Raw genomic sequence first — 27,345 nt, 5'->3', positions numbered from 1 at the left:
CTTCTCCGATAAAATTAAGAACAATTTTCATTAACAGGAAGCTGCACTTCTAATGACATGATAGCTTGTTATGAGTCCCTCTGGGTTTATTGCTTTTACCTGCTCTTTTCTGAAAAGCCTGCAGCCTGAAAAACACAGGCAAGATGCAAGCCTTTTTTCTTTCCATATTACCTGGGCCTAGGGTCAGTGATTTAACTAATAGTGTTAGCGCTAGGCCACGCAGACTCCAGGCTCCTGGTGAGATATGTTAAATCACATCGTGTATCCCTATTGAGAAGTCTACCTGAAATGGGGCTGGATTCTCTGGTTCGTGCATATGCTGTTACTGGGGTTTGTGATGGATGTGGAGCACGCGTGACTGTGCCTTGCAGATGATACAGACAGCAGATGGCTACCTTCTAGCTAGTCCAATACGTCCACTACTGCTATTTCCAGTCCAGCTGAAGTTCTGCTCTTCTAGCTAATGGAAAAATTCTTGTCACAGCTATACCCCTGGAGGTCCTAGCGCGTGTGCTACATTGGATTGAGTTTTAAAAAGAACTTATTTTCTGCCTCTTATTTTTGCTCTAACAGGAGATAAATCAATTGAAGTGAGTTGCTCTCAAAAATTAACCAAGCTTTTTTTTTTGATAACCTGTCTCATAATAAACTGACTCCTTAGTGCACTGTCATACAGCACTTCACAGGTATTATCCTAGTACACAGTAAAGCTCCCTCTGGTGGCTAGTTTAATAAACAGCTTAAAAAGAAATCTGTTACCAGTAACTCGTATTTTCTTTAAAGTGATCTCCTGTATGTAAAATAGATGAAACTTGAACTCAATTTAAGAGTTTTGTGTAGGGCTTAAATTTTTTTGTTGGCATTAACCATTAGTCAAAAATTTTACCCAGTAAAATGTGAAATTAGCCAGATTCATAGAAGTAGCTTTTGGAGGAATTTTTCAGAAGCACAAGATGGCATATGTGCCAACGTGAAAGTGCAGTGTATGTGCTCTCAAGGCGTTCCTGGGGATGAAGCAAAGCAAGGGAGTTTTGTGCTGCAAACTTTTCAGATGACTGAATTCAACAAAGCTGCTTGACTAGATGGCAGTTGCTCAAGTAGGGTAGAGTTCAGAGTGCGTTTCTTTCCTTTTTCTAATTGGGGGGAAAAAAAAGTACAGAAAACCACTTTCCTTCTGCTGGTTTAATGCACTGAGAAATGTAATATTCAAAGCAGTACAAATCTTCCACTTGAAATCTTCCAATTGTTTTGTGCAATGCCATTGATTGGTAAAAGTCTTTAGTCTTACCCAACGAGTGCTATGCTCGCTCCGTACCATTGCTTTGTGCACAGTGCAGCTACTTAATTTTCTCACTTGCCATGCACTTGCTACATTTCAATGGAGCACCAGGCAATTCAGGTTGAATTTCACTGGAAAATCTCAGTGTTGTGGTACTTAAACAAAAATAAGCATCAAATAAGACTCTTTTTATTGTTGTGAACTCAAATGAGTGCTTTAGCAGGCACAGGGATGAAACCGATGATTTCCTGTCAGCACTGTCTTTTCTTATTTTTTTTTAAATGACAAATGATTCAACACTCGTGAATCACTGTGCCTGCGAGGGTATTGTGTGGGGCAAGGAGGGAGGAAGAGATTGCTGGCATTACTTTCGTTGGTATGGAGCTGTCACTTAGAAAAACTGTAAGCATTTCTAGTGCAGTGGAAACAAACATGTTATTTACCAAGCAGGGGAAGGGAAAGAAACCAGTTGAGAGCTTCACCAAATCTAGGCCAAGTTGTGCTTTGGAGTGCAAAGGAATAAAACCAAATAAATTAATTCAGAGGCTGACGGTAAAGCACTAGATGGTGAGGGTGTCTTGAAGGAAGAAGCACCTTTGGCAAGATAGCATCTGTACTAGTTAACTGAAGTAAGACTTGGTCACCGATTTTTATTTTTTAAACAAAGCTGCACAGAAATGTTTTTTCCTAGGGGTGTGTAGGTGGACGTTCAGCAGAGATGATGTCTGCAATGCTGATAGTCTAAGGCTGCTGTCTGACATCTCTTGAAAGTGGGACGAGTGCTCCAGGTGCCAAGCAGAACTCTAATAGTTGTTGGGGAAGAGGCAAATTATTAAATTCATTAGAATACATGTGAAAAGCAGACTAAAACGTGAAGAATTGTCCGAGTCTTCTCGATTTTCCATCTGAAGAGGTGCAAAGGCCAACAAAAGAATTAAGGTTCGGAGTGGGGGCACAAGGCTTACCGGTGCATTTATTAAATGGGCGCAGTGCCTTTTGTTTTACGGAGGGAGGCTTCCCGCAGCAGGGATGTGCGGTGTGCCAGGGCAGGCAGGTGCTCCGCTGCAGCTGGCCTCTGTGCGGGAAGGTTGAGGAAAGCGTGCGAGGAGCAGGCCGCGTCGCGTCTGCCTTATTTCTTGCTAGCTGGCAGCAGAGGGCACCAGAGAATTTCCTCAGCTTTTACCACTAACTGGTACTCTGGGTTTAGCGGAAATAAGGCTTTCCTGTGTTTTCACCAAAGTCAGCTCTTGGATTTACTGGCACTCCTGCTGGTATTTGGTCAGACAATTCCTTGTAACACCTAACTCCGTGTCCTTGGAAATTGCTGGGGGCAGTGTGTGCTAAAGATGCACCACTTGAGAGAAGTAGCAAAGAGGATTTATTCTGCAGAATTTTTGTTGCTGTTTATAAAGTAGAAAAAATGATTTGTGTGAACTATGTTATTAAAACACCCTTTGTTTGTGGGTGGAAAATTGCTTGTTTACAGAGCAACTTGTTTTTCTTTTAGCACTATCTTCAGCAGGAATGTGTGCTGGACAGAAGTAGATTGTGGATGCAGTAACTCATTAAGAACATCGGAATTGTAAAATAAAAGTAGCGTTACTGATTGATTCCATTTTTTTGGAAGGCTTATTAAAACTAGCATAAATAATCATTTGTAAGGCTCTTACAAATTGATTCCCATGGCTTATTTTCCACTTGATTCTGCAAGTGCCTCTGAAGATGGTTGCAGCTTTGGGCAGGTACAGATATAATCACTGTCATGTCTGCATCACGTAATGTATCAAGTAAAATGTGTAATAGGAAATGGGAATGACATCGCTTTCAGTAGACAGGTGGTCAATAGGTGGATGTTACTTGGCAGTAAGCTTTGGTTGAGAAATTACAGTGTGTAAGCTGATAACTGTTCCACTTAGATGCATTATCTTTGTGCAGGTGTTTTGATCTCACTTTGATTAAGCTTAGCGTAAGCTCTTTGTGCTTGAAAAGAGTTGCTAAAGAACAGGTAAAATGCTGCAATTTCACATCTTTGCTCTTTGTCCAATAATTACCATTTGTCAGTGTGCCTGAGCTTCTCTGCAAGGGTTTCCGTGCCATTCACTGATAACTGGTAGGACAGAGGACTTTTCTTTCTGCTAACATCTCTTCATTTTACTCTTTCCACATAGGGGGAAGCAGACGTTTTTAGCACATAGCCTTTTAATACTAACAGTGACTTAGAAATAGCATTAAATTTCAAGTGCAAGAATTGCTATTTAGTCTGATGAAACCAAAAGTTACCTACGTACATGCTAATAAAAGCTAAATTCCTACACATGCCTGTTTGTAAACCAGTTACTTTCAGGCAGTTGTGCCTGTGAGTGTCACTGAGTGCAAACTCATGACAGTTTAAGTAGTGGCTGCCGTGGCCTCGTTTCCTGATGGCTGTGCCCTGATGGTGCCAGCATCTGCTCGCTTGTGGAAGGGCCACAGCACTGCGTCTTGGTTCAGGGAGGCAGTTTGGTTGAAAATGAGCCTGTGATTAAAGCTTGCAGATATGGAGCATCCTGTGGCTGCAGGAAGAAGAGGAGAACCACGGCCTCCAGCTGCATGCGGAGATGTGTAGCTGTGGGTGAGAAGGTGAGCTGATGCTGGTTATTGGGAGCCGGCATCTCCCACAGATGGAGACATCCTGCAGTCTTGTGCTGGCTGCCAGCGTGCCCATGTGGGCAGGTGCCCCTTGGTGGGGCAGCCGCTGCCTTCCTGGATCCACTGCGCGGCAGGCTCATAGCACCCTGCCCGCAGCCAGGTGGCGACTGCTGGAGTCAGGAGGGTGGACTGGGGGGCAGGCAGCCCCTGGGGACACGGCTTGGCCAGGGCTGGGGCTGTGCTAAAGGCAGCGGAGCTGCTGAGATGGAAGTGCCTAAGATGTTAAGGGCAGCGTGGGCCCTTGCAGTGTAAGCTGATGTGGAGAGAAGAAAGCAGAGATGAATGCTTCCAAAAATAGCTAGCATTTTTTTTTTCAGACTTCTTTGTAAGTAACTGGAGCAGGTATAACTTGGTGGATTGTTTGTGTTATGCAATTTTGCTGCTGGCCAACATAGCTTCTATTGCTGTAAGTGCTTCTGGTGCGCATTAAAATACAGCAAATTCTACGTGCATTTGTCCTTGTTAGTGAACTAAAGAACTGAGGAGTTTCCCTCTGCGCTTCCACAGTGGAAGTCCTGATGCAGGTTTAAGATTTGCAGAGGGTGGACTTCAGTCGAGATGACTTTCTGTATAAAGTTTCATGTATCCCAGTTTATCTTTGTAGGCATAAAAAACAGGATATAAATGCATCTCAGCCTGTGCTAACTTAACAGACCAGCAGGGAAACTGCAGCTAGCTGTAGCTGCCTGCTTTCATGAAGATGAGCCCTGGCTTGCTGTTCAGGCCTCCAAGTGCTGTTCTGCGAGAGGCCATGGGCCCAGCCTTCCCTTAGCCCAAGTAACCATGCCGTGTTTCCTAACGCCAGTGGGCGTGCGTGGTTGTTGCTTGTGTGTTTGCTCTTGTGTGTTGCTTGAGTGGCACAGCTGCTGCTCCATCTTGCTTTAAAGCCTGTTCGTTTATTTTTTTCCTTAGGGCAATCATGTATTATTACTTACTCCACAGATACTGTTCCAGTACCAGGGGGCAGGAAAGAGATGTGCTCTCTCAGCCAGAAGCTTTATTTTGGACACACTGCCAAGAAACAGTCAGTCTTCCTGTATTCTTAGGGCTTTGCTATGAAATCATTGTCGGGTAAGTTAGGGACAGGGTGGCAGACGTAACTTTCAGTTCCCTTTTTTAGTTCTTATTAGAGCCACAAAGTGTGTGTGTGTGCCTGCGTATAGCACTCGTGACTGGGTATGGCACTCATACCTAAGGAGGGGGTGGGAAAGCATGGGAAAAGTATGGTTTCCTTTTTCTTTTCCCTACCCTAGCTTAAAATAAAACTATCCTGGGTTAAATGTTGGTTATCTTTTCTAAGAAGTGGCTGTTCTATGGGATTACTGCTTTCTGGGCCACAGAAAAGCAATATGCTAGTGTTCTTGTTCTGGGAAGTAGGTAGAAAATGCCCTTGAGCTGTTTCATCATTAAAAGGTAAATTAGAAGACGATTCAATAACATCTGTCAGGTAATTTAGCACTAAATTTTCAGCTGTATAGGAAAAGTAAAAGATCCTGGGTGGGTGAGGGAGGTTTGGTTTTCCTATTCTGTTTGGTACTTTTCCAAAGAGGTTTGCAGTTTTGGGCTCCTCAGTAAAGAGCCTTGAAGCAGATATGTAAAAAGCATTGCTCTAGAACTATTATTTTGTGAATAGATATATAATATTCTATTTTAATTGAAAATGAATGAATAAACTGTTGTGGAAATAGATCAATAAATAATACAATGCAATTACACATTACTTTTTTCTTTAAGCCAGTGATAGTATTAAAGTGTTGCTGGAGCTTTTGGTAACACTTCATATCTTATATCTGTGCTTGTATACTTCACCAAAGAAATAAGCGTAGCCTAAAGCACAGGGAATTTCCTTAGAGTTTAACAAGGTTTAGATTTCAGTTAAAAGCTTGTTTCCCTTAACTTCTATTTTGAACAACCCACTTTCTATTTTAGAACCCAGGGCCAAGGTTGGTTTTCAGGAGCTGTGACTAGTTCACTAACCAGCAGAAAGCTACCTGCTTTCTTTTTGGGTGCTAGATGGGCAAGAAGACCTTTTTCTGTTGAGTGTAGCAGATGGGGTCAGCTCATGGTGGTGTCTGCCAGGTGCCAGAGTTGACACAAACTAGAGTTCACGTTATATTTCACATCTGTGCAGCTCGGAATGCAGAAACAGTTTACATCTGTCTGCAAAAGCAACGTTAATATAGTCATAAAATGCTGTGGAATACAAAGTACTCCACAAAAACTGTATTTTGAGCACATCCGTGCATTGGTGACCGTGCATGGGCAGCGGGGCTGCAGGGGGCTGTGTGAGGGGAGGCTGGGCCTGTTCTGGCCCCCACAGCGGTGCGGAGCTGAGCCCAGCAGCCAGGCCGCTGGGTCTGAGGAGGGGCAGAAATGCTGGAAGGGCAGAAGACTGAGGAGAAAAGTGTGAGAGAGAGGTCTGCAAGTACCAAGGTCAGAGGAGAAGCACAGAAAATTACTGGTTTTTCTATCAGTGTCTTGGTTAGGTAATTGCAAAATGTGGAAAAATACCAGCCTTCGGTTTCCATGGGTATTGGGGGAGGGCAGGGATTAATGCTTGTGAAATACTCGGATGCCATGGAAATCGGAGCCTGAGAGAAGGCTATGGGGAAATTAATTGTCTAGCCTCCAGAGCAGGGCTAAACATCACAAAAAATGAACTGCTGGGGTGAAATAGAAAACGTGGCCGCGTGTCACACATGAAGGCGCAGGAGCTGCGCGGCCTGCCCTGCGCTGGGGTGTGAGGGAGTGCGGAGCTGCGCGGGCAGCAGTTGGGGTTCAGCTGTTTTGTGGGCATAGCAACACATTTACTGCGGCTTTTGGTTCCCTTCTATAGTAAAAGGAAGAGAGTTCTGATCTGTTTTTAACTGGACTCCTAGTCGGAAGTGCACGCCTGCAAACAAAGGTGAGGGTTTGCAGCCTAAACTGGGCCCCACCTGGGACAGGCAGACCTTACAGGCTGCTGGGAAGGCACTGTTAGTGTTTTCCACTCCCCATTCTTACTTCTCTACAGTGTGATGATTTTCCTTTTCTTTTGAAAAGGACTTGAGGGTTGGAGATGTGCAGCCCTGATTTTAGTTGAAGCAGAAGTAGGCTAGTGCTTGGGAAAGACTTAGGAAATGCTCTTATAGCCTGAGGTTGTCGACCCGACTTGCTCTAGTACAGGTGTCCCTTGCTGAAACTGAAGGTCTCGGGCTCAGATTTGACAAAAGCAATGCATGTGGCTGTGGTAAGGATACCAGTGGTCGGGCATCTCACCTGGCAGAGCTCCTGGTCACAAGGCCTTGCACTTTGCTTGTCAGGTGTAATGCAAGGGCAACTGGAAACATGATCAAAGCCACTCATTTGAATAAGGAATTTCTCATTTATGCAGATAATGTCAGTTACTGGGTGCCCCTTACTGTCTGACCTGTACTGTGGTCTCTGTAGGGCCTGTCCTGTGGTGGAAATGCAGCTTCGTGTGGTGGACTGGAGCTGGCTACCCTCCTCTGAGGCTTGAGGGAGGCTGTGGAAAGTGAGGCAGGCCTGCGGTATGGGTCTGAGGAAAGGACGGCCCTAACTGAGATGTTAGGGCTGGGTTGTACTTAATTCCACAGGCATGGTAGTCAGTGTTGCACTCAGTTGTTTAGCAGTTAATTCCTTTTTAATTAAGTAGATTGCCTCTGGCGCCCGCAAATACTGGTTTCTGGGAACTTTTGGCAACTTACGGATCCTGTCCACTCTAGATGTAGAAAGCAATTTAATTGAACTGCAGTCTGAAAGGCAATTTAATTAAACTGCAGTCTTGCGAGCCATCTTCAGAGCAAATGCATCAGAGAGATAGCAAATGCATGCTGTCTTCAAGTCATAGCTGTGTCTGCACCAGGACAAAAAAAAAATCTTCAGATAGGGATAAGTTCTGCTCAAGAGTGTTTGTCTCCTGTATTACAGAGAGAAAGCTCTTAGGAAGCAGCTGCTCAGTCAGTCCAGTCAGAAGTTCAGACTTACACTGTTGGGTGAGGAGTAATGTAGTATTTCTTAGGAGTAATGAATGAAATTTTGTTGCTCAACAATTAGCACGTGACGTGTCTTCAGGTGGGTGGAGGCTTTTATGCCAAGAGAGCGCGCTGACCCTGGAGATGACCAAGTCTTGAAATGTCACGTGGAAGAAAATGAATTCAGGTGTTTCCAAGGAGAAACAATGGAGTTAGACATTTACTTATCAGTTGAGAGAAGGAATGTGGGGGGAGCCCTTTTGGATAATGTTCATGGTGTGTAGATCTCTCCTCCTACCTACGAACAGCTTTAGAAGTTTGTGGTCTTCAACAGTGCATGTGCCATTCAGGCTTTTATGTGACTGGGAGCGAGGCTGGTCAGCACCAGCAAAGGATGTGCCTGCATGTCACTGCCTAACCTGTAGGATGTCAGTGACTACAGCTCACTGGAAACAATGGAGGCAAGTTGCCTGCTCTGAGTTAGCATTGCCTGCATTTTTCATGCAATTGTTGACGGAGTATTCATAAGGGAATTTATTCATTAAACCCAACCCTTGTTGCCAAGTCCCCCTCCTGTTGTAAAGGTCAATGGTTCAAGACTCTTAGTGCTTTTGTATAGAACTTGCCATCTTCTGTACTTGGGATAAATAGTGAGAAACTTTTACCTCTGCCACTTTCCTTACAATTTAAATATAACGGAAATGTCATTTATTTTGTGAATTCTTAGCTTACATCTCCATCTATGACCTCTGGCCGTTGAAAGTCAAGGTTTAGGATGTGTTGCGTGTTGTATAGCGTAGAGAACTTTTTTTTTTTTTTGCTGTATTACACTGTCATTTGTCCCAGTATTCATAGAATCATTCAGCATGCTACATCTGACATCTCTGGTTTGTTAGTAATTTGCCTCCATTGATTGTCTTGAATGTTTTATCTTATTTCACATTCTAATGATTTGGCTTATACCATGTTCCTGGAGAGTAATACTGTGTTTTGTTTAACGCTGTGAGGAACAGCAACTCCAGGCTGATTAGCAGTTTCAGCGCAGCTGATCTTTTTGTTGACACTATTGTACAAAGAGAACTGTGCCGTGGAAGGAAAATAATTGCTTCTCCAACCTCTTATTTTCTTTTATTAACCAAGAAATGTATTTGTTGTGTCAGCTGGGAGTGGGCTTTAGGGGAGAGTAATGGATCTGTCTGAGGACCGGAGGATCTGAGCCCATTGTTCATTGTTGTTGGGTAAATTCCACACATATTCAAGTAGCTGCTTGGTGCTGGGAGTGTCCTGGAAACGTGACAGCAGGAGGATTCACCGCACAGGTGGCATGATGTAGGTGATGATGAACAGGCATGGTGAGGTGTACTGAGATACCTGAGGCAGTGTTTAAGAATTACGAGTTTGTAAATGTATGTTTTTGTGCGAGAGACTAGCAGACCTCTCCCTTTGGAATTCAGAGGAACTCACCCGTTTCTGTAACTTCTGAGGTAAATGTTCGTAGCTATCGTGGCCGTGCTGGCAAGCACCAGTCGGGGTGTGAGCTCAAGCGCAGCCTGTTGCTGGTCCCTTAAGTCTGTTCTAGCATTAGGGTAGCTCAGCAGCCTGCTGGCCCTGGGCCTTCTGGTCAGAGATGGTTTAGGAAAGAAGCGGGCAAACATGCCTGGCCTATAGCAAGCATTGCGGCAACACTTTGAGACAGTGTAGGATATTGTGGCAGCACGTAGTGCTTTTACTTTTCTAGATTGTTAACTGTTTCCTATTCCCACTGAACATAGCCTGCTGTGGGGCATTCAAAAAGTGTCTGTCTTCGTTAGCAAGCTTCATATTGCTTCCATCTACACAAACCAAAAAATGTCTGAGTTAAGTAGGGCTCCCCAGGCAGAAGCATGTGCTGCACTGAGATCAGACTGTGGCACGTTGTCTGGATAAGTGATTCTACATGTTGTTTTCTTCTTTCTTTAACCTCTGATGCTGTTTCCCAGGCAGTCTACTAGGTTTGAATGGTGCTGAAGAAGAGGAACAGTCACTGAAACCTGTTCGCTCTTGGCAAAGACTTTGTATGGGAAGGGGATGGAGGAAAAAAAAAAAAAAAGCTGGAAAAGAGCCCTGTCACCTTCACCATGTATCTTCCTCCCTGCCTGTGAGGGCATTGCTTCTTTCCTAGTGGCATGTTGCAGAATAAGGCTTATTGAATATACTTAAATAAAAGATAGCCAGCTCCAGGAGTTGGACTTTGATGATCCTTATGGGTCCCTTCCAACTCGGGATATTCTATGATTCTATATTTTTCCCTGGAAACCTCATGCTAACAGCCTATCCTGAGATTCCGTTTATTATGTTAAGTCTGTGAATTTTGTTTTTTCATCTGAGGTTGTTGAAAGTCTGGCCTTCACAGTGGTGTCTCTGAGCTAATTCAACCCGCGTTAGCAAGAAAATAACGTGCTTCTCATAGGTTTCAATTTTACCTCAGTAACTAAAGATTACCATCAGACTTCAGGCAAGAGGATTCCAAAGTTTTTGAAGTAATTAGCCGATTACTGGTGTTATCCACATGACCAACTTGGTCCCTTTTGAACCTGTGTAATTCCCTAACCCACAGCGAATCCTGCAAGCTAATTATGTGCTTCCTGTGCTTTCTGGCTTTTACTTTCGTCCAACGCCATTCTGCTCCATGTCGGGTTCACGAGATCTGCCTGCAGCAGCCAAGGGCACAGGGGGCTCTTGAGGCTGATGGAAGAGCTGACGACCTCGTGGGTGAGCCTGGCTTTCTGGTTGTTAGAAAACAATTTACCTTTATGTTTACATGAGATGACAATTCACATTTACAGTTCCTTCTCTTGAAGAGCATTCACTGTTGCACGTGGCATGACGTATGTGGTTTCTGACCTATTTGAAGACTTCAGTCTTCAAAGGTGTCCTGTTCTTGCTTACGCCGCTCTTTCCTCTGCCAAGCAGAAAGCCTGGCAAAGACAGCAAACAGTCCTTTTCAGTTTGGTCCTGCAAAACGCCTCAACTTGTCCCATCCAACGCAACAGGGGGTGGTGGCAGTGGGACTGCATGGGCTGGTAAGGCGAGACCAGCAGTTGCGAGCCCTGCACATCACGCTGAGGATAACGTCCAGCCTTCCCCTGCCCTAGCTGCTTGCTTGTTCCCTTCCACTGGCCAGCACAGGTATTTATGAGGCTCTGTGGTGAACTGGGTGAAGGATCTGATCTGGGTTTACAACAGCCTGGGCTGAAGGAAGAAAAGCTTTAACCCACGTTTGTCTCCCTGTCTGTTCCATCTCTGTGATGTTCCTGTTTGTTGACAGAAGAGGAGATGGCACAGGGCTGGGAACATGCCATGGGAGGAGCCAGCCTCTTCTAGCAGCAGCGCGCAATTAGGTCATTTAAAGTGGCTCCGAAATTGTGGCCTCTCTTGTCCGGTTGTGTAAAGCCAGAAAAGCCTGTTCCTCAGCGCTACCAGCATGTGCTATTCGTTGGTGCAGATACTGCCTAGAATTCCTGTGAACTTCTTTTCCAAAAGTCAGGTGCCACTGAATTTATTTTTTTCCGCTGGATTTTTGAACTTAGTGAGATGTTTTGGTGGTGTGGAACATCATAGGAAGAATTCAGATCAAGACTGATGTATGCAGGCTCTCCTTTAGAGCATTCATTTACCTTTGGCTTGCAATCATGAAAAATGGCCTCAAGGAAAAGGAAGAAATACGTATGTTTACGCTTCTATCTTTTTATAAGGCCAAAAGATACTTTTTTTGAGATGTGTTTAGAAAACTGAACTTACGCTCTGGGAGTTTTTCTGTTCAGGAAAAATGCGAAATGAATCTGGTCTTGTTACTCCTTACCAGAACACAGCATTCTAAAGTAACGTCCAGGGAAGGTGGAGACACTGTAGGTGGAGTTTGCTATACAATTTTTAACTCCCTTTTTCACCCACAGGCACTTCTTTGCAGCTGTCTATGATGTGAGTCATCATTATCTCTAGCAGCTCTTTGAATAAAGCCTTGCTAAATTTCTTGTAGTGCCGGATGAGGTGTCAGCCTTTCTTTGGAAAATAATAATAATAATATAAAAAAGGAAAGATGTGAGGCCTATAAAATGGCTCTGGGATTTAGCATGAAGAGGTGAGATTTTTAGGATGCTTGGACACAATGGATTGCAAGTTTGGCTCTTTGGTGAAAGATAAGGTAAGGATTTCTTTTCCTTCTGAAAAATGTTTCTTTATTTTAGTGCAAGTAGTCACTTCTGGCTTTGCTTTAGTCACAGTACACATGAACCTTGTGTGACTGAGCAAAAAAGCTGCCTCATTTCTCTTTTAGAAGAACTCTTAATACATTTTAAATGGTATGGACAGGAAGACAAACCCCTGAAAGCTCATCCTAAAGGAAAAGAAAAAACAGACAATACCCTCTGAAACATTCTCTGTAGTTATTTTCTGTATGGGTTTTATTGTACTTCTCACTTAAAGTGGCAAGAATAGTGAAATATGTCAATGGTTATTGAGATAAAAATAATAGAGACTGTAAAAGTTATTTGCCTTGTAACATTGTTTTTACTGCTCTTCAGAAAACTTTGTTAACAGTATTTATTTCCTATCTTAACCTTAGTAATGCATATTTTGAACTCTGTTTCCATCATCCCTTTGAATCACCACGCAAAACTTAATCTTTTAAAATCAGCGATCACTTTTTAACCTGTACTAAGTGCTCGCATGCACAGAGTTACCTCTAAGTATTTTTTTAAATGATTTTGTAAAACATTTTTCAAGGAACTTCCTCTTGCCAAATACAATCTGCTTTCAGCCCTGTTGTTAACTACTGTTCATTTTGCTCCCGTAAACTTATGGAGACTTGCTGAGATGGATAGTTTTGAAGACTATATTTTACTGACCTGAATTTGTAAACTATTTCTGAAGTTATGTTGGCTGCACAAGTGTGTCTCTAATAGTACATGTAGACTGCAGTCTACAAAAAAAATCTCAGTAAGAAACTCAGTCCAAAGTTTGCTTTCTCCTGAGTAACTGGGCAGATTCTTTTTATGCTGGTACTCACATTTTCTAGTGTTTACAAAATCCTGGTGAGGACAAATATCACCCCCCTTTGAAGACTGGGGAGACAGATAAGTATGTAAAACCAAACAAAAACAACAGCAGAACCTGACAGGTGAGTTCTTGCAGGTTTAGTTGTGCTGGCGTCCCTTCCCCATACCTGTGTGTTTGGCCTGTCCTGTCTTTAATCCATCATGCCCGGAAAGTGGCAGACTGGCTCTGTTGCTCCACTTAAAGAGGGGATAAGCACAGCAAACCGTGCAGAGCTCTCAAATTTTGGTGCAATCCTATAGGATATTAGCAGTTTCAAATGCATTCTGCTTTTGCTCCTCCTTTCAAATTTGGCAGAGGTCAAGTTAACTTGGGGGCTTCTGTCCCCAGTGTCCCTCAGTTGCGGTATGGTCAACGGAGCGTGCTTTGTGGGAGCCAGAGGTTGCGGTGGCTGCCCTGCAGCAGCAGAGAGGCTGCCCGAGTGCTTTTGAGGCTACAGCCAGCTGCAGGCAGGCAGGGTGATGGCCACTTCCTTCTTTCTGCAGAAGGGGTGTGAGTGATTCGTTCCTAGAGTCTCAAAGTTAAAGCTAAACAGTGGAAGCAGATCTGCCTTCTGCATGTCGATTGTTAGACCTGGCCATGAAGGAGTCACAGCTATCGACCTTGTCCTATGGGAAGGTGATGACCTGAAGCCCGCAGATGTACTCAACGTAAATCTGAAGTCAATTGTTTTGGGGAATGTTAAAGCATTCAACTTCGCATTAGTCAGGGACAGAGCGGCATGTGCCTTAAGTGGCTCACAAAGGATTTTATGGTATCCCTCCCCCACGGGGCACTAGGAAGAGTACGGGTAGGTTTGATGGGGTAAATGGGGGGAGGAGGAGTTGGATGAAAACTGACCAATAGCCAGGTAGAGGTTCCCTTAAAACCATGGAAAGAATTGAATTTGGATATGGCTTCAAGAAAAAGCCTTCTCTGCCTTCATGTTTGAAGATGTTAGTACTGTTCTAGACAGAATTGCGTGAGCTGTTGATTAGTTCCTTTCACGTACGTGAAACAGGTGGGAAAGGGTTGGCCCAATAGGAACGCAAATGCATTTCTCACAGAAGCAAAATTGTCATTTCGGGCAAGACTTGTCTCCTTTGAAGTAATACAGCTGTTTTGAAATGCGAAGTTTGCCTTCATGTGAGAAGCTTGGCATGCATGCGCTTGCATAACGAGTGATACTAAATTTTGTACTTGGGGAGGCGTTTTCATATTTAAAAATAAAAATGGAGCAGTGCAGGGCTTAGTAGTTTCATTGTTCTTCCACATATGCCTGTGCTCTCCATCCCCTTCTTTTATGGCTTAAAATAAAGAAATAATAAATTGGATCATTGTCAAAGGATGCTTTGAGACCTGCTTTCAAATCTGTTTCAAGAATATATAGTAAATGTATTCCAGACTCAAGTAAACAAATAAGAAACTGTTCGTGGGCTCCAGTATTACGGTACTCTGAAATAACATACCTTTAAAAAAGGTATTGGTCTCTTTGCTCTTTTATTTCAGAGATTTATTTATTTTTTTAAAGAGATCAGTGCTTTCAGTTGTCCTCCCCAGTAAGAAGAGCTGTAAGGTTGCCTTTTGAAGCTGCAGTTCCAATGAAGGCTCTAGAATTGCTATAGCTTTACGAAAATAATGAATACTGAGTTGGTATAAAGATGACAAGCGGGTAATTCTGAATGTGAGGGATTTCAGAAGGTCAGGAAAAGGATTTATTAAGACCTCAACGTTTTTATGGCTGTTGTTCTGCCAAACCCACTTTGCACTGCCTTGTGATTATGCTTAGCGTAACGTTCCTTATTAACAGAGTTTTCTTAGGATTCCAGTTTATTCTCCAAAGAACTGTGATCAGCTCCAAAGTGCTGCTAATCTGGGCAGGTATCGACATTTTCTGTAGGTTTGGGCAAATCATGTCAAGATGGATAAGATTGTAACTAATGAGTTTGGGATTTTGTAAGGAGGAGTGTTATAGATAGGTGTTCAAGAAATCAACTCCCATTCATCTCCAGTCGCTAGTGAGATAACGACTGGCCTCATTTCTCTTTATTTACGAAGACCTGACTTGAAATCCCTGCTTAGTCCCTTGGACGCCTAATAACACATGTGGAATGATCTGCTGACTTCTGATAGCAGTGGGCGATGAAGTTGTATAAGAAATTCAAAGCACTAATAACCCTGTAATCTTTCTGATTGCAAGAATAGCTGTGCTGATCTCCTTCACTGCACCTGGGGGGTTCCCCTTCCTTTTATGTTGTTGCATCGCACTATGAATGGAGCTAGGGTTGGCTCTTTTGGTAGGATTTCTCCAGCAGTATTTTGGAAGGAGGAGTCCTATAGCAGGTAAAAGAGTCAAACTTCTATATACTTCCTCCCCTCTCCCTTAATCTTCAGCAAAAAAAAATGCTTCTCTTTTGTCAAGAAGCATCCTCGTTGGCAAAGAGTGCATTACAGTATTACTCTGTTCCATTAAACATAGGTTTATTAGGCCCAACTGCTACAATCGGGTCATCTCTTTAATGGACAGCCTTCTGGTCACAGTGACCTTGCTTGCATTGTGTGGCTTTGTGTCAGTCTGCCGCCTTCCTTTGTTGGTGTCCCTGGCGTTGCAGTCCTTCTGTTTGAAAGCTGGCCAGTGTCAAGGCAGCACGGGGCAGGCTGTGAAGAACTGCCACCTGCACCGTCCCTGGGCTCCTCCAGGCTTCTGTCCTGGTTCCTATATCCACTTTCAGTTATTACAGTAATGCTACTAGAATGCTGCTGTACGTTTTCACTTGGATCTCAGCTACATTAACGGCTTTCCAGAAGTCCATGATTTTTTTCCATTTATCATGTGGCAGGCTTCATTAAGATTGCCTTTTTTTAATACCAGTACTGGTTTAGGTAAAAACTCATGCGGATTAAGTTTTCTGCTTGTAGTTTTTTCCTTGTATTATTTTGCTGAGTTTCTGCATTTGATATTCTGCCCTCTTCTCAACACAAAACCAGTACTTTTTCTGAAAACTATTTCTATGGCAAGTTTTCTAAGCAAATTGCAAAACTATTATTAGTTCAAACATATCTCAGATACATGATGTCATCTGCACGATTTGAAGGGCTTAATTCTACTCATCCGGTGTCATGCTCTTAAATTTATCTAGCACTCAGTTTTAAAACCTGATGCAAATCAGCAGTGATTCAAGCTGGAGACTGATGCTGACAAGGAACTGTGGAATGACTTGCTTTATTTCCTACTTATTTTCAGAGCACAATGAAAGTACTCATACATCACTTCTTATAATTGTGGTTACCAGGAGTGCCATATAGGTTTTTTATATAATGCTTTCATCAAGAATGAACTTTTCTCCCTTATAAAAGTCAAGAAAATAATACTTTATCTTCATCCCCCTACCTCCCCTCCTTTTTATCCATCAGTTTCAGGGTGAAAACATCTGTTAACTACAACTTTAAACTGATCGGAGTCTGCTTTCTGTGCGCAGAAGGTCCCTATAACCTACTTTGTTGTTTTTCCGCAGTAATCTTAGCAGATGTCTTATTTATTTTTGTCTCTTCTGTGATCTGGATCATCAGGATTTCCCTTCTTTAACACTTCTACAAATTCTGCTGTTAAACAGATGCCTGGTATTTCCTTTTGTCTTCACGTATATTTCATTCCACTTCATTGATACTTTTCACAGCACCTTTGTACAGATCAGATACTGTAACTGTCCTTGTGCAGATTTTCCTTAAACAATTTTATAGATCTTATTGCCTAATAAATCTGTCAGTTTGCCTTGAGCTTTACAATGGCAAAGTGCCTTCAGTGCTTGCTTCCACTATACCTTTGACACGTAGTGTCTGTTCTCTGGGATACCTTTTCATATTTCATTTTGTTATTGTAGTTGTATTACTAATTGTGGATCTACTTCTTTCCTTGTTCTGCCATCCTTTGATATCATCACCTGTTTGCTCAGTGCGTACTTCTGTTATGTCGGCTCTCCGGGAAGTCTCAACCAGTCTATCTCCTTTTACTTTGCTTGTTTAGTGTTTCCTGGTGGAGGTATTGATCTTAGGAACTTCTGTTGTGCTGCTTCCATGCATGTCTCTCACCTGCTCTGTGATAAGACTTACTAATAATCAGAAATGAGAGACCAGCATCTTTCTGTAGGTATTAACCTACGTCCCTCTATTTGGGACACGCTGTTTTAGCTGCCTAAGGCCTGGTGTAGCTGAATGTGCTCGTGGTGGGTGAGGAAACCTGCCGGTACTACCTGGCAGCTGTAGAGATAAGGAACAGCAGACTGCATTTTACTGATGCTAATGGTTTGGTTTTGCTTGACACCCTGCCAAATTCCATCTGGTTCCAGGCGTGTCTTTGTCACCAAGGGCCGCCAGCGCTGAGAAGCGTGGGGAAAAGAGGTTGCTAAAAGGCATGCAAGAAGTGAGGTGAAGCAGACTCAGGGTGAGTTACAAAAGCTTGGGCAGGCACCCTTGTTACTCAGCCACTACTGATCTGGTCAGTGTCTTTTCCACGTCCCTATTTTTGTTGGACACCGGGTGCTGCCAGGTGGCTGTGGGATAAGCAGCAGCTGCGTAGACAGAGGAGCTGATCCCGCAGCCGCGGTTGTCGCACCGGGGCTCGGACGCTGTGCGGCCGGTGAGTTGTTGGCCGTGGCGAGGAGGTGGGACAGGCCTGCCTTCTTTCTCTAGAGCTGTCGGCATGCGGCTTGTGGTGGGTGATCCCGCTGAAGGGGCTGCTGACCTCAGCTGTCCGTCTTATCTGTCCTACGGCAGCCGTTCCCCGTGCTGGTGGCAGCTGGACAGCCCGCGATGCCCAACCTCGCTGCTGGTCCCCAGCCTGGTGCGCTGGGCGAGCCACCCTGCTGCCTCACCTGCACCCGCTCGAAGCTTGGCTGGGCCGAGCAGCCGAGCCCGCGCTGCCGCAGGAGCGAGCCGTGCTCCTGGGGAGCTGGGTGCGTCGGCCACCCCGGGAGGCCCCGCGGGAGGGAGGGTGCTGTGCTCGCCACCTGCCCGCCCAGGTCGGAGCTGCTGCCGCAGCGATGCTCCCGGGGGGAGAGAGCGAGGTCGGGGCTGGACACAGCCCAGGCGTGCGTGTGGGCACTTCAGTATTTCCTTACCGAGTACCAGAAGCTGCCGGTTCGTGAGTACAGCTTATTGTAGAAAAGACAAATCTGAGGTTTAATTATGCAATGGAGTAATTATGCAACAGAAGCTTGGGGTGTGTGTGTTGTGTGTGTGTTTTAGGGTTTTTGTTTGTTTTTCTAAGTGGAGGTCTTCCTAACGAACGTTAACGATTTGAGTCACTTCTGACTTTTCCTGGTTGAACAGATTCTAATGCCAGGAAGAGAGATGCAAAATACAGATTATTGGCAGGGACTACATTTAACATTATTATGCAGCAAACCCTGCGGAACGCTTGAAGGTAGAGGAATGAATGGTTTCCTCCTTTCCCACTGTAACTGAATACAGTAAGTGCTCGCTAGTAATGGTTTTGTTATGTAACAAATGCAGAATTATGAGAAATTTAACAAGACGTGTTGTTGAATAATAAGTACTTTTCTTGGCCACGAGAATAGAAAAGTAGTGTGTTTGTCAAATGTTTAAAATATTGTGCATTTTTCCCCTTGAATTTAATTTTTCAAGATGGAATTGGGTGATTCGCAATGAAAAGGCAGATTATAATATAAATTACTTTTATTTGAATGTTATACACGCACAGGTTTTCTGGCAGGTCTTCTCTAGTTTTCTGTAACCCTTTTGGTAAGATTAATGTTGACTCCTATAGGGCTGTGTTAATGTCCTTGCTCTGATAACTGCGCTCTAATTCTGCAGGCGTTTCAGACAAATGAGGCTTTTAGTGTGTGGATGTGAAACCCATGTATTTCGTCTGGGTCTTCTGAATTACAGGCAGTTAAAAATTAGGCTGCTTATTAGTTTTGTTGCAATCTGAGCCAGACTCTAAGTAACAAGTTTCTTAAAAGCTTAACTTTGTAAGTTATTTATAGACTTCCAACACCAGAAGTTTAATATTAGTCAGATATATTCTAGTCAACAAGAGTTTATGTAACTGCGATGTAAAGAATTGCCTAATTATATTTATGACTGTTGGAAACTCTGTCATGTTACTTGAGAAATTTGTTGAAGAATGCTCACAATGCCGCACGGTTGGCTTGCTGAAACACGCGCTGCTGAGGAGCCAAATGTAATAAAGGGTTTGGAAACCGGGGAGTGGCACCAACACTGGAAGGAGAAGAAAGGGGTTAAATCTGCTGGATTAAGGAATAAGTTGCAGTATAATTACTCAGACTACTCAATAATATTTTTGTCCAATTTATTCGTTTTTTTAAAAACATAGCCAGTCCATTGAGCACCTGTACACTTTAAAATATTGAATATTTAAGTGCTTTAACTATTTTCTGTGTAGATGATGATCTAAATTAATGAGCAGTGTGCAGTCTGATTTGGAATTTTACAGCTGGGGCAGGGGCTTTGCTAATTTCAGCTCCGGCTGAAATAGGCTGGGTACAGAGCTCTTTAAACATCGGTGGGAGGGAACAAGCACGAACTGTGTGCATGTGTTTTTAAAAACTGACTGGGATCAGCGAGTGCTGACGCTTTTATTTGGGTATAACTGTAGGACCGGAGGGAACCTTAGAAGGTCTCTGGCCCAACCTTGTCCCCAGAGCGGGGTCAGCTCTGGGATCACACCAGGTTGCTCAGGGCTTTGTCTAGTCAAGACCTCCAAAGATGCAGGCTTTACAGCTGCCCTGAGCCCCCATGGCACTGCTCGAGTCCTCTTTGTGAAGTAGTGTCCCCGTATATCCGTCCAGCCTGCATCTCTCTGCATTGGTGCCCCCTGGATAGCAGCCCTGCGCTTCAGCAAAGGGACTGCCCCCCTGTTTTGGGTACTGGAACGTGGGCTGCTCGAACAGCGCGGCGCCGTAGTGCCGTGGGAGCTCGGGGGAGCGGCGCCCTGCGGAGCGAGCAGTGCGCCTTGTTCGCTCGAGCCTCTGTTGCATTGTGTGCCTGAACTCGCGAGCTTACGTGCACGCAAGTGTGCTTCAGAACTTTTTGCTGAGAGTCGTGTTGCCTAAAAGCATTACCAGATTGCTGTGGAGACTTACAAGTGTGTGGGAAACAATAAATGACAAGCTTTTATTGCGTCTGTTTGACCACTCGAGTTGGCTTAATCCTGGTCATGGTAGCTGCCTTAGAAAGCCTGCATGAGTTGCTTTGTGTCCGTGCTGCCTGTTGGCATGAAAAGTGGGCCTGGTGAAAAGTCACAGGGAAAAACTACTCAGCTCAGAGCAGGGCCAGAACGATGCACCGCTGGCTTAATGACGTGTGAGTAACCACCGTGCAGTTTTCTCGGCATCGGTATGATTCACGTTCTTGTCTCAAGTAAGCGCCCTGTCCAGGTGTATCCAGGATCTCTACCAACCAGAACTGAATGGATAACCTGGAATTGCAAAACAAAGCAGAGTTTTTAGCTGGGACAGAGGTGTGAACACCGTGCTGGGTTTGGGGGCAATTCTGTTTCATTGCAATCTGAGTATTGCTTTTCAGGTTTTGGTAAACAAGGTTTGAATAATAAGTATATTACTCTGTGGTGCCCTAAGGTATCGAGGGCACCTGCCAAATTTCCTCCGTCTGCCTTCCCCAGCGCTGTCAGCAGGATTTTCCAACCGCCAGAGCTTCTCTGGTAAATTGCCTGCCTTCCGATGCGACGTGTGCTGCCAGTTGCATGCCGGGGTCGTGCCTGCCCTGCCCTGGACACTTGCTGTATCCGCGTCTTGTCCCTCCCTTCTGCTGCTCCCTGTGCCTCTGCCAATGGTCAGCGTGCTGCCGTTGTGGGGGCAGCTGGGGGCAGCTCCAAGTCTTTGTGTGAAGCCAGGCAGTTACGGGCGGGTGCCGCAGCCCCGGCCCAGGCTGCCCAGAGAGGGGCTGGGGGCTGCTCGGGGAGGTCTCCAGCAGCCGCCTGCACGTGGGGCTGGGCACCCTGCTCGGGGGGCTGCTGGGCCGGGGGGGCCCAGGGGCACTTGGGGCTGCCTGCCCACCCCGACCGGTCTGTGACTGTGTATCGAGAGTCTGCGGTAAAACCTTGTGAGACGGAGCATGAAAACATGTTCTGAATGTACCGGGCACATCTGGTTGGCGAATGGCCTGGTGGAAGGCCCTTTCTGTGTAGGGAGAACCATCGCTACCTGCTTTGTAAACGTCCGTCTTTCAGAAGCGTTGTGGTGTGGCGAACACTTCCTCCTCCTTCCTTGTGTGTCCGTCCTTCTTCCTGGGAGCCTGGGAAGACCGCTTAGGCATAATGGGTTGGTTTCTCTGGTGCTTTGCTCTGGCCTTTGTTCGGTGGTTTGTTCTGGCTCTTTTTTTTTTTTTGTTGGCTTATAAAAGTTTTGGTTTAGTTTGCGTTTCATCTTGCTCAGTATCTGAGAACAGGTGTTCTAGTGATGAATCCATATGGTTGTGTTTTCATGACTGGAGTATTTGCATAGGTTTTGCCAGCAGTTACTTCTTGAAAATAGCATCATGGCCTCGTGTGTTTTCATTACGGAGGCCTTTAAGTATCCCTGATATCCTCTGCCCAGAAATACTTCTTGGTTTATTTTTTTCCCTAAGTTTGGCAGGTAGTGTTAGAGTTCAATAGAAAGAGCCTTCATTTATGATGAACAGGAGTTTAAGTGGTATGTTATGGGAGTACATCAACATGCAAGAAGAATATTGAAAAAAGTTAATGCAAGTGAGTTTTGATCCTTGTTTCGTGTGGAGGCAGGAGACACCCACGTCTGTGGTTTTGGAAGTATGTCTGTTCTGTGAGCTCGCGGCTCGGCGTGACCGCCCCAGTGTAACGGCAGGAGTAGGGTTAGGGTGGTCTCCTGTACGCTGGGGCTGCGTTAGCTGGAACTGCCACGTGGTGGGAGAAGCAGCAGAACAGACTGCAATGTTTCGCATCGGCAGCTACTTCTAAGTGGAGAAAGACGATGGTTATAAACTCGGTGTTCTTTGGTATCTCTTACTTATGTCCTCTTATTTTCTGATGGAGCGAACAGAAGTTGTGGGTGTGGCAGTTATTGTTCAGATAGCTAAATCCTTTTGGGAGACTTAGGCTGGGAAGCTGCGGTCTGTGGCTGGGATGCTGTCTGTGCCACTGTTGCTGAGTGAGTTTCGTGCTCTTATCCTCGCTTCCAGTGCTACAAAAAGCTTTTCTTATGCAGGAAGCTTCATGGCTCTTTAGGACAGATGATGGGTTCAAAGGAGAGGAAAAAAATGTCAACTGTCAGATCTGTTGAGGCAGCTGCAGCTTCCTGAGCTGTGAATGAAGCGCTCGATTTAGCAGCAGGTAAAGCAGATAGCGTGACTGGAGCCGCTTTCTCTGCAAGCTGTCAGCAAATCCCATCGGTCACAGCCTCTGGATAAGAAACTTGTGGTGAATCTCAGCTCTTTCATCCTTTACTTTTTAAGTGTGTCCTTATGCTCTTTTTAAGTTTGCTTCTTTATTTTTAAATGCTTGTTATTAAAAAAAAAAAAAAAAGCTTAAAGACCAAAACCAAAGGTGGCTCTGCATTTCACGTGGCTTAGAGATGTCCCTACCAAGTGCTGTTTTCTACTGGTTTGCAATGTTTAATTTGACAAAGTCAGTCAGATGGTGGACTTCAGAAAACATCAAGATGATTATAGAAAAGGGAAGGGCAAGGAAAAGGGAAGAAACTCCTCTGCCCTTCCTCTTGATGCTTATTCCCACCTCTGCTGTGCATCCTGTCCTTCCTGAAGCAGCAGCTACTAGCATGCCTCCGCTGGACCGAGCCACAGTACTGACTGGGCTGAGAAGTGACCTCCTTTCCCCCTGACAGCTGCTTTTGACTTGAATTCTTCCTCTCACCTATACCCATGCGTAGCTCCACGCAGAGGTGTTCTCCACTGAAGATGGGCAGCACAAGGGCCAGAACAAGGGGCTGGGGCAGAGCAAGATGCGCTGCCGGGCAGGCTCACAGCGCTTCGGCATCTGTCAGGCTACGAGCTTTCTTTAGGCAAGTGATTGCACATAAGTAAATAGTCCTAAAGACCTTCTAAGCGTTCAGATAAACTCCCAGCTCCCATTCAGGAGTGGAAACTTGTTCAGTTCATTGGCTGTTTTAGAGTAGGCAGAGGGGTCAATAGTTTGTTCAGGAAAGGCTAAGTTTTCTCACTCAATTTTGTAATAAACCTGTTTTTCCCTTGTTTAAAAAAAAAAAAATTGCAAAAAAGAATCTGTTGCCTCCTTCATCATTCCTCATTTTTCCTGGATATTGTTGCATGGTATCCTAATAGAGATTATTTGCATTTTTATTTTTCAGATGTTGATCTTAGTGTTGGTTCTAATATTTGGTTTATAGGAAACATTTATATTTGCACCATGCAGTTATAGCAAGCTTGTGTCTTTAGGCCATAATGTTGATGCTCACCTTGAGAAGAACGTTTGAAAAGATGAATAACATTGAGATCTGAATTAGTATTTCCTCGTGGTTTTTCACAATGAATTCCTTGTAAAGGGAATGGGTTTACTCCTCCAGTTCTGTTACTGTATGCTTAAATCGGAATGAGCTTAGGAACTGTGAATGCCCATGACATTTCTCTTGCATTGCTCCCCTTCCTGTGCTCTCCCCTTTCTCCAGCTCAGTGACAGCACAGTCTGAAATGCCCAAACCTGATGGGTGTTGCAGGGTTTCAGGTAGTAGAAGTAGGGTATCTTGAAGAAACGGTGTTAACCCTGATCTATCAAAGCTGGAAAGCATATGATTTGCTTCGATGAATGTCTGGTTTCTACTGCTTCTTGTAATAGGGTATTTTTTCAGTAAATATAGGTGGCATGGTACATTAAGCAATTCAGAGTGGCGTTAGCATTTCTTTTTAATCACTGCAATGCTTTGTTTTCTCTCAAACCTTGGCGCTCAATGATGAATTTAATTGCAGTTTAAGTAGGTGCGTTTATGTGCATCAACAGATACGATAATCTAACATGACATCTTGTTTATTCGTATGTTTTCACTCTGCAGTGTTATTTTCCAAGTAAATTGAACTCCTGGTATAATGAACACTCAAATGCTGATTATTCTTTAGCAATACTGACAAAAAAATGTTTTTCAATTTTGTGAAGTATCAGAGATGTGTTTGAGAGAGTCTCTGCAAGTCTGAATGAATTAGTTGATAATCTCAGCGTCTGCTGTCTGTCCTTTCTTCAAAAGCTTTAGATTGCATCCTTGAACTCCCCCTTCTTCTAGAACGCTCTTCCTTGCGGGGAGAGAAGGTGCTAGGAGGCTGTACCAGTGGAAGAGGTTACTGCTCCGTGGTAGTAGTGCTACTACCCCGTACTGGTAGCTACTGTCTCCCTGCTGAGAGAAGTTAGGAAACTCAGATTTGGAGGCCAGCAAGCCTGCAGCACCGCGACAGGGTTGAGCAGCTTGGTAAAAGCAGTGACCTCCTTTAGTGCCATAGCCTATGTCTGAAAGACATCAGACATACGGAGCTGTATGGTGTCTGGAATACACAGGTCTACTTCCTTCTCCTGAAAAGAGGGAAGGGGGGGAAAAGAAAATCTGAAGCCAGACTCATCTATGCTAGCTGGTTACAGTGCTATGGACAAGACCCTTCCCTAAGTAAACTAATGGAGATTAGCTGTAGTGGTGGTTCTGCTTGCTACTCTGCAGAGTTTGGAATACCCCGTGGCTGCAAATTTGATGGTCACCATGCTTCGTCATGTTTAGAAATGGTATTTGAAGGGAAGCTGAGTCATTTGCTAGTGCTGGTGGGCAGAACTTGTATGCGAGCAAGTGGTGTTTGTCCACAGCAATGGGAGAAAGCTGCAAGTTAATGCCGTGGTCAGTATTTAACTGAGCATATTCAAACACATCTTTTAAGTGTTTCAGTAGCTTATTACAGTAAATTGGTTTCAGTAAAAACGCTTCCTCTAAAAATATTGAGCTGTTACTGTTATCCAATTAAATGACAAACTTACAGTGAAATTATATTTGGCTGTAGAATTCCCATTAAATATGACATCTTCTTTTGCAGTGACCCCTATGTGAAACTTTCCTTGTATGTAGCAGATGAGAACAGAGAACTTGCCCTGGTGCAGACAAAAACTATTAAAAAGGTATGTATATACTTTTTTGTTTCATTGTTTTGGAGACACTAAGAACACTGGAACCTGCTTCTATAATGTAATACAACGCTTAACTTGTTACATACATGTATAGAAACCCAATAACGCGTTCTTCTTTCAAACCAGAATGAGAAAACAAAGGCATGCATGTTCAATGTGTATGATCTGTTGTTGTTTCATAATAGCATTTTTACATGTATCCTCTCTGTAAAATACCTTCTTTATACCCTGTCTAGCTTAGTTTGGTGTAAAATTTTATACATTAAAATTTGTGAGAAAAAAGTTAATGTTTTTGAAGAGCAGTACCAAGTTAGCTGGTATAGTAACAACATGGACTGTGACATTTTTTGTTTCCTTAAACAGGTTCAAGATTTATTGCCACTTCTATATAAGTATGTGGGAAGTTTTCTTATGGTTCTCATACCTCATTTTTGTCGAAGGCGTGTGCCTGCTGTCATGCCCTTTCGTGGGACATGCTCGCACAGGACTGCCTCCTGTTCCTAGAGTCATATCAGTGGAAAACACGTAGGCTAGATAGGTCGCTTGCAGGCCATATAATACCTGGCTGTTTTAATTGTGCTATAGTATCAAGTGTCATGTTCTCTCTGAAGTGTGGGATTGACTTTGTTTTATTATAGAACATCGGTATTCATAAGAAACCATTACATCAGTATCTGTGTACTGAAAAATCTTTCTTACGTTGCAAAGGTTAGATGAAAAGAATAAAATGAGTGTAGGCGGAGGCTTCTTCTCTTAACATAAATAAATTACTGGTTTTGACCTCTGCAGTAGTTTTGGACCAGTAGTGGTATGGCCTCAGAGCTGCTCGGTTATGGAACAGGCCACCCGTTTCATCGGGAGAGAGCTCGGTGGAAGTCGGAGGCACGTGAACAGTTACACCCCACTGACAGCCTGTGCATTAGCTTTCGGGCGCTTGCTTGAAAATGGATGCTTCAGCATTCCTGAAAAATAATGGCTTTCCTCCTGTCACAGGCAAGTCCAGCCCTTGTAGCGCTTGTTTGTTCTCCTAAAATAGCGTGGCAGCTTCTGCTAACTGGCAAATGCCTGTAGGTGGGAGAAAGATTCTGATCTTTCACCTTTCACTTGAATGAAAGACTTTGAACACGAGGTGGTGTGAGTCGCGATGGTCTGGATGACCTCCAGAGAGGTCCCTTTCGACTTCAGCTGTTTTGTGACTTCAGATGAAACGCAGGACGGTTGTGATGGCAGAGGGGACGTGAGACAGGTCATGAAGGCACAAGGGTCTTTTGGCTTGGGAAAGAGAGATGCTTTGTAGGAAGTCTGTGCAATAGGGGTGGGGAGATCAGGAAGTGTGGCATGGGTAAGACTTTTTCCCCTTGCTTCTTAGGAAAAGATGGTGGTCACATCCAGAGCTTTATTAAATTTCTCATTTCTTCCAATAGCAGTGCAGCTTTTCTTGGGGTGTTACAGTCAAAGCAGATTGTCTTATGTCTATTTTTTTCTTACTGGGATAACATCGTCCGTATTTGGAAGGGTGTTGCTAGTGTAAAAGCATGAGTACTAAAGAGATGGCATATTTGGCTCCTACATGTCTGAGAAGTGATGGCTACAGAAGTGTAGTGCAAAAAGTTACGAGCAGTTGAAATGAGAGCGTTGGTTTGGAAATAAGGTTGTAGCATTATTGCTGAAATGATAATTACCATCTTTGAATGTGTGTGACAGGTAGGGGAGTAAGAGCTTCTGAGAAGACTACCATAAAAGCCCTATAAAGTTGTGAAAGCATTGTGTTGTTTCTCTGAGGGAAGGTGGTAAACTCATGGATCCTTGTGCTGCCCTAGGAAGGAGGAGAAAAAGGACAATGTTTGCCTGCAGTTGGATTTCTGTGCGGGGGGCTGAGGGTGAGATGATGATGATGTACTCTTGGGATTGCATCTGCCTTCTTTAACTGTTTCTTGTAACTGTCACTTAAAGTCTGGACTCTCTGTCGTTTCCGTAATAGTAATGTTAACTCATCCTTTGGAAACTTCTCGTCAGTCATTTCATTATTGAATTGCTGAATTTCATCTTGTCTGCCCTCAGAGCAGTTTTCTTCCTATGCAACGTACAACTTCTGTGTTTATTTCATGAAAAGCAAACGTGTATGTCTTCTTCATTTTGAGTTACATTAATTAAGGAAAAAATATTGAGCAAAGTCACTCCCA

At 44.1% G+C, this 27,345-nt stretch overlaps 1 protein-coding gene across 9 annotated transcripts in view; it reads left to right on the top strand.

Annotated features, from left to right (window-relative positions):
• NEDD4L (NEDD4 like E3 ubiquitin protein ligase) overlaps window positions 1-27,345 on the top strand; it is a 154,059-nt gene that overhangs the window by 43,246 nt on the left and 83,468 nt on the right. For 6 of the 9 annotated variants that reach the window (XM_040539970.1, XM_040539971.1, XM_040539972.1 and 3 more), the window contains one exon: window positions 25,072-25,153. In XM_040539970.1, the coding sequence (XP_040395904.1) occupies window positions 25,072-25,153 (82 nt within the window). Of the gene's footprint in view, window positions 1-11,907; window positions 12,125-17,403; window positions 17,456-18,342; window positions 18,483-25,071; window positions 25,154-27,345 lie in introns of those variants that run through there. The other 3 variants (XM_040539977.1, XM_040539973.1, XM_040539974.1) reach the window with 3 other exon arrangements.

This window comes from Cygnus olor, chromosome Z (genome assembly GCF_009769625.2).
Source record: "Cygnus olor isolate bCygOlo1 chromosome Z, bCygOlo1.pri.v2, whole genome shotgun sequence".
NCBI classification, from domain to species: domain Eukaryota; kingdom Metazoa; phylum Chordata; class Aves; order Anseriformes; family Anatidae; genus Cygnus; species Cygnus olor.
The sequence above is the reverse complement of the archived record's forward strand: the minus strand, read 5'-3'. Positions and strand labels throughout refer to the sequence as shown.